This window comes from Ambystoma mexicanum, chromosome 8, assembly GCF_040938575.1.
Source record: "Ambystoma mexicanum isolate Mex_15411 chromosome 8, UKY_AmexF1_1, whole genome shotgun sequence".
NCBI lineage: Eukaryota > Metazoa > Chordata > Amphibia > Caudata > Ambystomatidae > Ambystoma > Ambystoma mexicanum.
This window is the reverse complement of record NC_090929.1, coordinates 782055552-782068383: the sequence shown is the minus strand read 5'-3', so window position 1 is coordinate 782068383 and position 12832 is coordinate 782055552. Positions and strand designations below refer to the sequence as shown.

The 12832-nt window shown below is 46.2% G+C and overlaps 1 protein-coding gene across 2 annotated transcripts in view; it reads left to right on the top strand.

Annotated features, from left to right (window-relative positions):
- VPS26A (VPS26 retromer complex component A) overlaps positions 1-12832 on the top strand; it is a 1053575-nt gene that overhangs the window by 900234 nt on the left and 140509 nt on the right. For both annotated transcript variants that reach the window (XM_069610610.1, XM_069610609.1), the window contains exon 8: positions 7551-7693. In XM_069610610.1, the coding sequence (XP_069466711.1) occupies positions 7551-7693 (143 nt within the window). The remainder of the gene's footprint in view (positions 1-7550; positions 7694-12832) is intronic.

Below are 12832 nucleotides of genomic sequence, written 5' to 3'. Positions count from 1 at the left end.
TTTTCTTAATTTGAGAACACACTTTGTAAGTGCAACAGGAAAGTATTTTCTGATGCTTGTTAATCTCCTTAGAATCACATGCTGTGCATATGGTCCGACATCCAGTGGTAACCGGAGAGTACTGCATCTCGTCTTTCAGGGACCGAAAGGGGACGTCGGCATAGGCGTGTCTGTAACACTATCACGATCATGACGTGTAGTGGACCCAAAATCCCTCACGCGCCGATGTCCCTCAGATTTTTTTTCCCACCCAGATAACTAGTCGCCCTATAGCAGAGCTCTTTCATAAGAGACATTGTTTATCCTAAATCGACTTGTTGGTTATTCCCCCTTTTAAGTCATTTTGACGCCAGGAACAACTTCGAAGAAGACTACGGGGGACTGGTCTACCACGGTGGATTTCCGCACCTACGATCCGGCGGCTGAGGCATCCACGTGGCCGGGCCTTCTGGCAGGCCTTTACAGTAGGGAGAGTGGGGTCGGGGTGGCCATATTTCTAGTATGTCTTTCCTCTTTCCCCCTCTTTACCCTCTAGGTCTGGTCATCTTCCCCTTTTGCTATGGAAAGGACTCCTTTTAGGTTCTGCCCTAAGTTTAGGGTCAGATCTCCTTGGAAGGACGAACACAGGACGTGCAACTCCTGTCTCCCCTTAGACCACGAGGAGAAGCAGTCTGCGGCTTGTAAACTCCTTCGGCCTAAGACCCTTAAGGAGCGGCGTGTAAAGCAGTGGGCCGCGTACAGTATGTCGCGGGTGGAACCCCCTTGCCCTACCGCCACACCCGCTGAAAGTGACGGGGGTACCTCCGATGACCAAACATCCGTTGTGGATGTGATAGACCTTGAGGCGGACACTTCTAGGTCTGCCACGCCCGTCTCCAACCCTGGCCTGACTCTGGTCTTGCTTCAGGGACAACACCCAGCGACAGGGGCGTACAATCGCATTTCACTAAGCACATAACCCCCTACACCTATTTCGACGGGTACATCGAAAAAAGGTGAAAGCGCCAGCAGGGCCGTCGAAAATTCCAGCTGATTCCTCGGATCGTACAGATCCAAAGCCTTCCGTGCATCCACAGCAGCGTCTTGCGACTGGACATTCCAAAACAAACAGGGGCGCTACCCCTAAATCAAATTTACACATTGAAGCGCTTAAATCTGACTCTACGACGGTCCCAAAGGCCACGGTAGGCCCAAAAATCACGAGTAGGCCTCAAGGCGAAAAACCGACCGCTAGGCCCTCTAACGCCGCGGAAGGCAATAAGTCTACCGATAGTCCTTCGGACCCACTAACTCACGCCGATTCTGCGATAATCGAACACAGCATTGCGAGAATTACTTCGGCGGTTGGGCTTATTCCTGTTCCGCCGAAAAACATGGGGCAGACCGCTGATAAATCTTTGGATATGCCATGGTGCCCCGATTTACACGATACCTATGAGGACAGTCAAGAGCCTCTTTCCAACACCCTGAGACAATTCTCGGCGCCGAAAGGCGGAAGACCACGCTTTTCCACCCGTAGGCCCTTCTGGGTCCTCCAAATGGACAAGGGAGAAGTTTGAAGGGTGTATGGACCGTCTTGAAAGAATTATCAGTTTTTCAGAGCATCCTTCCCCAAAAAGATCCTGTGGATAGCCTAATCTTCAATCTGCTTCACATTTCCAAGAAGATCAGCCTTCTGTCTCCGTCCAGCATGAAGACATCGTCCAGATGGTTACTTATAGGGACATATTACTATTACTAAATTACTATTACTATTTACAGTGAAGATGATGAACCTTTCTTGCTGCAGAATTACGATGAGGACCAGGCGGATGCCACGGACAATTGGGAAGAAACCCAGCAAGTGGGGGCGGACCCATGGGCGCTTCCCCATCAAGATCAGGACACTGATGTATTGCGCCTGGATTCCCCTCCGTCCACCCCGGCTCGCCAGGCCTTGCCTGTAGACGACCAGATGGCTTTCAATACCATGTTAAAGAAGGCAGCTGAGCACTTTCAAATCTCTACTCAAGAGGCAGTGCTTGAGCAGGACTTTGTAGAGGCTATCTTGAGAAGAAACCTCCCTCTAGCCAGGCATTCCCCTCCTTAATTCTATTAAGAGAAGATTGGCTCCCTCCCTGGTGTCACCAGTTCAAACCCGGGCATTGAACCCAAGAGTTGAAAAGTTATTTCGGCCAGCTCCTTCGGACCCTCAATACATTAAAGGGCACGCCACCCCTGATTCCCTGGTAGTGACTACAACCCGGAACGGCAGGAGTACCCCTTGCTACGGGGGAGGCGCCTCCAGATAGGGAATCCAAGAGGCTATATGCCCTAGGTAAACGGGTTACTTCGGCTGCCGCAAATACCACGTGCATAGCAAATAACACCACTCTATTGGCGAGTTATGCTGACGCTCAATGGAACCTAGTACAGGAAGGTCTCCAAGAGGTTCCAGAGCCCGTCGGGTCCAAGCTTCTCACTATTGTGGCCGAAGGCAAGCAGGTGAACCAGAATGTAATAAAGAGCACTCTGGACACGGCTGAAACAGCAGGCTGATCCCTGGCCCAAGGAACCTTACTCAAAAGGCATGCTTGGCTGCTTACCTCAGGGTTTAAGCCTGAAACACAGGCCTCGCTCATCAATAAACCAATTGAAGAATCTAACCTCTTCCGGAAGGCGGTCGATGAGACCCTAGAAACAGCCCAAAAAGAGCATGAAACTCTTAAGTCTCTGCAACAAATCACTCAAAGACCTTCACCCCAGAGAGGAAGTAATTCTCGGCGGTCCTTTCGAGGGCAGGCCCGTGCAAGTCAGACCAACTATGGCACAGGAAACTTCAATGCCGGACAAACATCAGGAAGCCCAGCATACTACCCTCCAAGGGGTCAGCGGCGCGGCAGAGCCAGAGGTAGAGGCCCCAATCATAGAGGAGCCGCAATGACCATCAGATCCAGGTCCCCTCCCATGTCACCCCTTTCGCAGGGCGCTTAACATCTTTCCTCACGGCATGGGAGGGGATAACTTCAGACCAGTGGGTCATAAAGATGGTCGCCCACGGTTAATGCGTGGAGTTCACCCAACCTCCACAATTCAGGCCACCGCGCTCACGGCGCCTTTCACCAGACCATCTGGAGATCCTGAATCAAGAGGTGGAAGAGCTGCTGGGAAAGGACACCATAGAAGCTGTCCCTATTCTTCAGGTAAACAAGGGCATTTATTCAATGTACTTCCTTGTACCCAAAAGGACCTCACCATGAACCCTCTTCTAGACCTGCACCCAGCGAACAAGTTCATAAAACCTCAGAAGTTTTGCATGGTAACGCTACAGGAGGTGATCCCACTGTTGAAACAGGGGGACTACATGGCAACATTGGACATGAAAGATGCATACTTTCATATTTCAATGTTGCCAGCGTACAGAAAATATCTAAGGTTCATGATAGAGGACAGGCATTACCAATTCAGGGTACTCCCCTTCGGCATCGCCTCGGCGCCAAGGGTGTTTACGAAGGTCCTGCCAGTAGCTGCAGCACACCTGCGCAGGTTATCCATCCCGGTTTACCCTTACCTCGATGACTGGCTCATAACAGGGGACTCGTACCACACATGTTTTTTGAACACCCAAAAGACCGTAGACCTTCTGTTCAGTCCGGGATTCTCTATCAACGAGAAAAAATTCAGTCTAGTCCCCAGTCAAATAGAACAATTACTGGGAGCTCTAATCCAGACGAAAGACGGCCTTGTCTTCCTCTCCAACGAGAGGGTCCAGACCATGCTTTTTCATATCCCTCAATATGTAGCCAGTCGGGAGGTGACAGTGCGCAAAGCCATGCGTTTGCTAGGAATGATGGCGTCGTGCATATACTTGGTTTCCTACGCGCGGCTGCGCATGCGTCCCATGCAAGAGTGGCTCAACAATTGGTTCCTAAACGTTGCCTTAGCAACGCCACAAATCGCGGTCCCAGTCCACAGTTTGAGTTGACAGCAGCAGGACTTGGATTACCGTGCTATCGACGTAGCCCAGAGGTAAGATGACATTGGTGAACTTTAGCATACATTAACTATCCAGCATACTGACGAGCTACATCCATATATAAGATAACACGAGGACTGACCTTAACGCATGGCACTAGATTTTTTGCAGTGCACAACAAAGCGAGCTGATGAGACTTTCACTCCTGGACAGGGATTATTACGGCAGACAGGTTAGTGACCAACATTAGATGAAGGCGGTGCACTGAAATATGTTAAGTCACTGTACTAACATTTACCATTTGGAAAAAATATCTAGTACTCATATGCGAGCACCTAAGCACAGTAATACAGCGCATTGCAACAGAAAGAGGACACACTGATAATGAGTTGTGTTAACTCTAATGATCACGATTTGTCTCTTATAAATGGCGTCACTCTGAATACCTGGAGCTTAACAAATAGCTTTACATACATGTGAATTGTGCACAGTAAATAGCACATTGCTGACCGTTACAGGTCAAGAAGTTGTTGAATTATGGTGAAAATTAAGAGCAAGTGAATTTATTATACTTTCTTTCTCTTTTTCTTTCCCTGTGTGTTAAATGGTTGTTTTTACCTGTGGGCGCCCTGTCTATTTGAATCATTTTCTTGTTGATTTATGCTTTTGAATTATGGTTTTGAATGATCTTTTGGAATTGATTATTGAATGGTATTGTGTCAATTGAAATGTATCGGCACGACATGTTAGTAGTGCATATATAACCCGACTCTGAAGAAGGAATTGTTCCGAAATGCATTAGCCATAGGGTTATTGTCTGCCCTAGCCTAATTGGTGAAGTTGAACCAATTTCTACGATTTTTGAAGTAAAAATATATATTTTTTGGATGAATAAAGGAATTTGAAACAAGTTACAGTTTGCTCGAAATGAATATATGGACGCAAGAGAACTGTTTAACCCGAAGTGGGTATTAAGGGTGTGCGGCCCACACCGAAAGCTAATTAGCCTAGGTTTCTCTTTTTTGCATCAACAGCCAGTGGTGTCAGGCCAGCGGACAATGGGAAGATCTGGTAGTTGTCTCGCAAGCCCTCGTTCTCTCTCTGCAGTGGTGGTCAAGAGAAAACCTCTTGAAGGGAAGACCTTCACCGCCCCTGCAGTGGAAGCCACTCTCATGACAGACGCATCTCTCACAGGGTGGGGGGGGGGGCTCACCTGCTTCAGCAGACAGCACATGGAGTGTGGTCTCCTCAAGTCCCCTTAAGTAGCGTCCAACCATATCAATTTACTGCAGCTATTAGCGGTGTTCAAGGCATTAAAGGCCTTTCTGATGCAACTACAAGGGAAGACTGTGCTGATTCTAACGGACAGCACTACAGCCATGTATTACCTGAACAAACAGGGGGGACACTCACTCTCCAGGGCTATCCAAGCTGTCCCAAAACATTTGGATATGGGCTCTCAGACACAAGATGTTTCTGTTGTCCCAACATGTTCCAGGGGAACTCAATCTTCTGGCAGACGTGCTCAGCAGAGATTTTCCTCTGCCCGAAGAATACGAATGGCGTCTGCACGAAGACATTGTGTCCAACGTCTTCGCAGAATGGGGCTTCCCAGAGATCGGCCTGTTCGCAACTCAGGAGAATGCCCAATGCCAAGACTACGCCTCCAGGTACCCCCAGAACCGCTCCAAGGGGAATGGCCTCTGGATAACATGGTCAGGGAAATTTGTCTACGCTTTTCCCCCCAACTCCCCTTCTCAACAAGATGGTTCACAAGATGCACCAGGAACCAGTTACCATGATACTGGTGGGCCCCCATGTGGGCCTGCCAGTTCGCTCATCTGATGGAAATGTCCCTCTCCCCACCAGTAAAACTACCCTGCCCATACAACATGTTGTCTCAGGACAGGGGGGAGACCCTAGACCCATGCCCACAAACTCTGAATTTAGCAGCCTGGCTGCTGAAGTCATAGAATTTGGGACACCTACAGCTCCCTCAGAGGTGCATGGACATACTCCGGGAAACTAGAAAACCTAACACACGTTATTGCTATGCCAGCAAATGGAAACGTTTTGTCATCTGGTGTAACTCCAAGGGCGTCATTCCCATCGATTGCTATCCCACACACATTGTGCTGTACTTTACCCATCTGTTAGACACTGGGTTGGTCTTCAATTCCCTAATGGTTCATCTGGCTGCTCTCTCAGCCTAAACACCATCACAACAAAAGGTGTTGTGGTGGGAGATACCAGTGATTAAGGCCTTTATGGATGGGGTTAAGAGGATTTATCCTCCCATTTCTCACCCAGCTCCTTGGTGGGACCTAAATGTGGTTTTGACCAGGCTCATGGGAGCTCCCTTTGAGCCAATGCATAAAGCAGGTCTAAAAGACCTTACTTATAAGACGGCCTTCCTAGTGGCTATCACTTCTATTAGAAGGGTTAACAAACTACAGGCACTTTCTGTCCTAGACACCTTTGTTACAGTCCACAGGGATAAGGTAGTTCTGCGCACTCACCCCAGATTTGCGCCTAAATTCATCTCGAAGTTCCATGTGAACCAATCGATCGAACTACCTACCTTTTTCCAGAATCCCACTAGCATGGCCAAAAGAAGCCTTCACACACTAGATGTGCGCAGGGCAGTCAAGTTCTACCTGGAAAGAACTAAACCACTGAGGAAAACAAACCAATTTTTCGTTTCAGTGGCAGCTGGTAGAGAAGGGGATCCTGTCTCTAAATCAGCTATCTCAAGGTGGATTGTCAAATGCATCACACTATGTTACACTCTTGCTAAGAGAGAACTGCCCTTCAAGCCTAGAGCACATTTTACTCTAGGCACTGGAGCATCCATAACATTCATTGCAAATGTTCCCCTTGAGTCCATTTGCAAAGCGGCAACCTGGAGTTCTGTTCACACGTTTACAAAACACTATTTCCTAGACACTCATTCTAGGTCTGATTCTCAGGTGGGATAAGCAGTACTAAGACATCTTTTCTGTACTGTTCCTTCTCACAACCCACCTCCAACTCTGGGTACTGCTTGCTAGTCTATGCACAGCATATGATTCTAAGCAGATTAACAAGCATCAGAAGACATGCATTACTTAGCGTAATAGCATTTCTGATGATTGTATCTGCTTAGATTCACATGCGCCCTCCCCACTCTGGGTGGAAGGAACATAGACATCTTACTACTTCTCTCTTCTTCATGTACTCACTCACAATAGCCTAGGGCTCCCTCATGGCAGAAAAAAAACAATCTGGGGACCACGGCGCGTGAGGGATTTTGGGTACACTACACGTCATGATAGGGGCAGTGTTACAGACACGCCTATGCTGACGTCCCCTTTCAGTCCCCGAAAGACAAGATGCAATACTCTGCAGTTACCATGTCACACCATATGCACAGCATGTGAATCTAAGCAGATCCAATCATCAGAAATGCTATTACGGTAAGTAATGCATGTCATTCCTAAAGGGACCTACACTATACTGGAAATATGAATATGTGAATTACTTCTTTGTACTTTCTTGGACTACCATGTTTTATTTGCTTCATTGAAATAGTTTCTTTACATTGTTTCTTTTTGAGGTGAATCGATTCCCATTAGACTGTTTCTAGCAGGATACGATCCAACTCCTACAATGAGAGATGTCAACAAAAAGTTTTCAGTGAGATATTTTTTGAATTTGGTGCTTGTAGATGAAGAGGATAGACGTTACTTCAAACAACAGGTAGGCTACCATACAAGTTAATCTTTTACATGTGCAATTATTTGTACAACCCATATGTATTCCGGGTTTCACACCCCATTTATTATAAGTGTTTTACTGTCGTGGGATATTTTTTAATGGCGTCCTTTTCAGCCTTTTTTAATGATGGTTACCTTGCACACTCCCATTGTCCCCCGGACGGACAAACAGTTGTCTTTGTATGTATGTATGTATGTATGTATGTATGTATGTATGTATGTATGTATGTATGTATGTATATATGTAATGATGGCCAACATTCTTGTTTTTCCTTTGTCCAGTATTCAAAAGTAGGGACAATTATTTATTTTGGGCCAAATGCAAATGTCCATTTTTTTCTTTGCAAATAACACAAACAAAAGCTTTAATTGTCTACGTTTTCTCCTGAACAGCCCAAAAACAAGCAGAATAAAAAAGGAAAGTTGTCTTTTTGCCATTATGTTTTGTTGTAATTGGTGATCAGTTCCTTCTTATGTGGTTTTTGTGTCATTCCACTTAGATGTTAAAAAGGTAGGAAAAGATAAGTGACCATGTAAGTTGAACCCTGCTTAAAAACTATCCAGGGTCTTTTTGCACCTTACTCGGTTATTGTTTTCCTTTAAACTAGAATGCTCACAATCCACCAGAAATATTGAAAATGTGGTGTAACAACATTGTGGGAAATCTCTACACAATTATAAAGCACTATCATGTACCACCAAGGTGTGCCTCTTGTAACATTATGATAGGTGAGACACTACACTGGGACAATAATGATTTTTTAGAGAAAAGTACAGACTATTTTCCTTATGCAGGTGTGGGGAGGAGGTTGCTCCTAAATGCACCTAATAGGTTAGAGAGTTTAAAGAGGAAGAGAGAAGCTGATGGTACACCCATCAGCCTGTAATCCTTGCTGTAATGCAGTTTAGTCTAAAGTGTGTTTGGAGACTTCTGTTCAGAGTGTTGTGCTTGAATTTCTATTGTAAGTAACGTGGGGCTTTGTGGTGGAAGACCTGAAAAGAGGTACTATTAAGGTAATTGTTATATTTTCAGCTTTGCCTCCACTGATTTCAATGGAGCCTGTAGCATTTACAATTACAGTGTTTGTTCATGTGGCCATCACTTCTATTCGAAGAGTCATTACATTTGTCACTTTCCGTTGATGAGCCCTGTGTGGTTATTCACAATGCCAAGATAGTTTTCAGGACACGTTCTAGGTTCTCACCAAAATGTATATCTCCATCATCCAATCCATTGAATTTACAACATTCTTCCCAAGTTCACATACATCGGGGGAGTCTGCGTCTACACTCATTGGATGTTTTGGGCGTCCTCAGTGATGTTAGGTAAGATTTGGAGCAGTACCATTTGGGTGCACCACAACAACCTTAGCCTCCTGGCAATAGGAACCCAACCTTTGGTATATGTCTGTACTATACAGGTTGATAGCGTGGTTGAGCAGCCAGGCTTATCTCAAGAGTGGTCAGTATTTGGATACTTGTCACTGTGAATCTCTGTGTAACTCCCCTACTGCTCACATTGACCCCTCTTGAGATAAGCCTGGCTGCTCAACCACACTACCAACCTGTGTAGTACATACCTATACCAAAGGTTGGGTTCCTATTGCCAGGAGGCTAAGGTTGTTGTAGTGCACCCAAGGGGTACTGCTCCAAATCTTACCTAACACTGGTGGCAGGTGGTGAGGATCTATTGTAGAGTTGTTACACTAAGTATTTGCTTTGTTTTTGTTCATCTAAAACCTTCACATGGCTAAGCTCCACTAGAACAGCAATTGTAACATGCCAAATATGGATAACTTCAGTCCGGAAGCCCTGATCATTTTAACAGCAGAACAACTGAAAGAAATGAGTAAAGTCAGGAATCTCCCTGTTAACGGAAAGAAACATGAATTGATTGCAAGATTGTTGAATCATCAAGGTCTGGGTAGTAGGCCTGTCAAACCTACTAACCCAGAGCATGTGGAAATTAATAAGGAGAATGATAATTCAGAGTCCCACTCTAATGTCTTAGAAGAATCAGAGGAGGGGGAGGAGTCCCAGGAAGGGAGCCCCTCTATGCCCTATCCTGCCCTTTTGCCTGAAGTTGTATCCACTGGGATCCTGCAAGGTCCATCACTGAGTCCAGAAATTGTGTCTCTTGAGAAAGTGAGACTTGAATTAGAATTTAAAAGGTTACAAGTCCAGGCTGAAACCAATGAAGAAATCGTCTCTTGAAAACATTTCCCTCCCAGAGTCCTCTAGGTCTTCCAGTCCCAAGAGGCCTTGCATGCCCAAATAAGCAATGAGTATGTGTGATGTGAAACTTGATATTCTGGATTGGCTGGGTGCTTTTGAATACAATTATGGGATTCAGGGCTACACAGGGAATCAGTTGATTCCTTGGCTTCTGTCTAGGCTCCCCCAGGTTGCAACTGATGCTGTAATGGCGGTGGGGGAGCTTGAAAGATTGGAGTATGAAAATGTGAAGCTAGCTTTGATAGCTAGATTCGGGAAAACTCCTTCCCAGTACATTAAAAGGTTTTGGACCCTCAAAAAGACTGATGGTACCCCTTGGGCTACCTGGGTCTGTGAATGTTTGAAAAACGTAGATGGTTGGGTTAAGGGTTACAGAGTGAACTTCTTTGAAGGAATCAGAAATCTATTTTTGTTGGAATCTATTTTTGATGCCTGCTCTCCTGAGCTGAGACAGCACTTGGCTGACTCAAATGAGATTGATCCTAAAAAAGCTAGCAAGAGCAGCTGACTCATGGGTAGCCAACAGGGCCAATCACGTGGATTCTGTGGCCACTCACAAAAAGGAGGAGGGAAAGCAGCACCAAGGTGAGAATGAAGATAGTTCTAATTCCAACCACCCAGAAGAGGCCCTCAAACCACATATGGGTAGATCTCATGGGAAATCTGGTAGGTCTAACGAATCCCCTGGTGCCCAACCAGAGGGAGGTCAGCATAAACCCCCATTCCAGGGAGCATTTGGTAAATGCTATGCCTGTTGGTCTGTAGACCATCTGAAAGGAGATCCCAGATGCCAGGGTAAACCTGCAGGGGTCAGCACTGCCTGCTAAACCCTCCTCCCTGAGGGAGAGGTACAAATGGCTAGTGCCCACTTTCACCTATTGGCTGAAGAACCCTTGGGTGTTCAAGCCAGTGTATCCTTAGAGCCCCTGGGTCTGTGTAAGAAGCAGAATATGGATGTGTATAGCTGCATTCCAGATAACTCCAGAGGTTATTATATGGACAGTGTTCTTGTAAATCGCCAGGGCACGCCTGCCATGGGGCCAGCAGAACAATTGTGGATGAAAGCTTTTTCAAACCTGAGGAGGTTGCTAAGGCACCCAAAGGTCCCACTAGATTTGCTGGAGGCCCTGTGCAAATGGTTCAACTTCTACCAGCTCTCATTCAGTGTAACAATATGACAGTAAGGATCCCTGTCAGTATTCAGAATGAGGTGCCTGGGAGAGTCCTGTTGGGGAATGACTTCAAATCTCTAGGAGTAGTGTCCAGTACCCCAAGGCTCCCCAGTAGGAGAAACAGAACCAAACCAAATTGGCTAGAGAGGCAACCTTAATAGACCCCTCTGGGCCTTTGGTACCCTCTACAGAGAACCCCACTGTAAGTCCTTGTGTTAGTAAGTTAACCTCTAACCAAGGCAAACCAAAGGCAAAACACCTTGAGACTGTTGGATCTTCTGTTGAAGACTCCAGTACAAATCCTAATGTCAGGAGGGAAACTTCTAAGCCAGGTAAAAGGAGATATCGGAAGAAGTGGAAGCATACACCCTGCTTGCCCCCAACCCTTCCAACCAAGATACCCGAGACCCAACCTGCTTTGTGAGAGAGGTGGTGAGGAACCATGCAGGCCCTTATAGGTCTAAGGGATCCCTTTCTAGGGACCCCTTGAAAAAGCCTATTACAGGTTCAGACGTTGTCACAACTTATATGGGATTGTTCACTCAGATCCCCTATACATTAAATGAGAAAGATGTACCCCAAAATATGTGTAGGTCATATAGCTTACAAATGAAAACACCTGATAAAAGGTGCCATAGCAAGGGTTAAAAAGGGTTGCTGGTGTACTCAGCAGGCAATTTAACCGACTTGCAATAGGAGATCCATCCTGATGGAGATTAGATCCTTGTGTTCCTTAGTGTGGGGGGAACGAGTGTTAGGGAGAATTTTCAGTTTGGTGCTAAATTCCTCCCACCTTAGAGACCCCCAGCTCTTTTGCTGAACTTTGGGACTTTGTACTTTTAAATCCATGTGTTTTCTGTGTTTCTTTTGGTTTTTGGAGTCTGACAAACTCCATAAGTATCTTTTTACATTGTGACACACTGTACCTTCAGTGCAGTGGCACAGGGAAGTCTTTCAGATTTCCCAAAGGTTTACATACCTTTATCTTGGATAACTACTCTTTCCAAGAACAGTAAAGTGAAATTGGCTTTACTTACCATTGTAACTTTCTAGACCCAGCACACACTATCTTACAGTAGCGTGCTGGAGGGGTTACTTAGTATTCCCTTTGTCTAGTTTCTTTTGTAATATTTTGTATGTTACCCTTTCAACAATTAATGGCTCGTGGCAGTGGTTTACTTTAACTACCGTTGTGTGTTTCTACCGCGGTCTGTGTTCACAACTGCAGTAAAGCACCCATGGGTGCCCATTTCGTCAAAATGACCCCAGTATTCTTTTTTCGCCATTTTTTGTTGGAACGGTCCTTCTTGAGATTTACTCTGCGCGCCAAAGCAGGATTAGTCCGTTTTTTCATTTTGTCTTTGGCGGGATTCACGAGTGAAGCCCGCATCTGGCACCAGTATGTCTGGCAGGGGCAGGAAGTGAAGGAGGTGCCCGAAACTCCCTGTGTGTAATCCCCTTGGTAACAGGAATGCACCCAAAGGTGATTGGCTGGCTGGCTGTCCGGCAAGGACAGCCACCCTGCTGTTTGATTTGACAGCTAGGCTGGAATAAATGGGAGGAACCTGCATAAAGGTGAGACTTTTTGGCTTGGAAGGCAGAGTTGACCACTGGACGAAGGAATCCGAAGAAGAACTTGGAAGGGACGCCTGCTGCAACTCCTGAACCGTTGGTTTGCCCGGTGAGGCCCTGCTGCTGTGCATAAGCTCTTGACT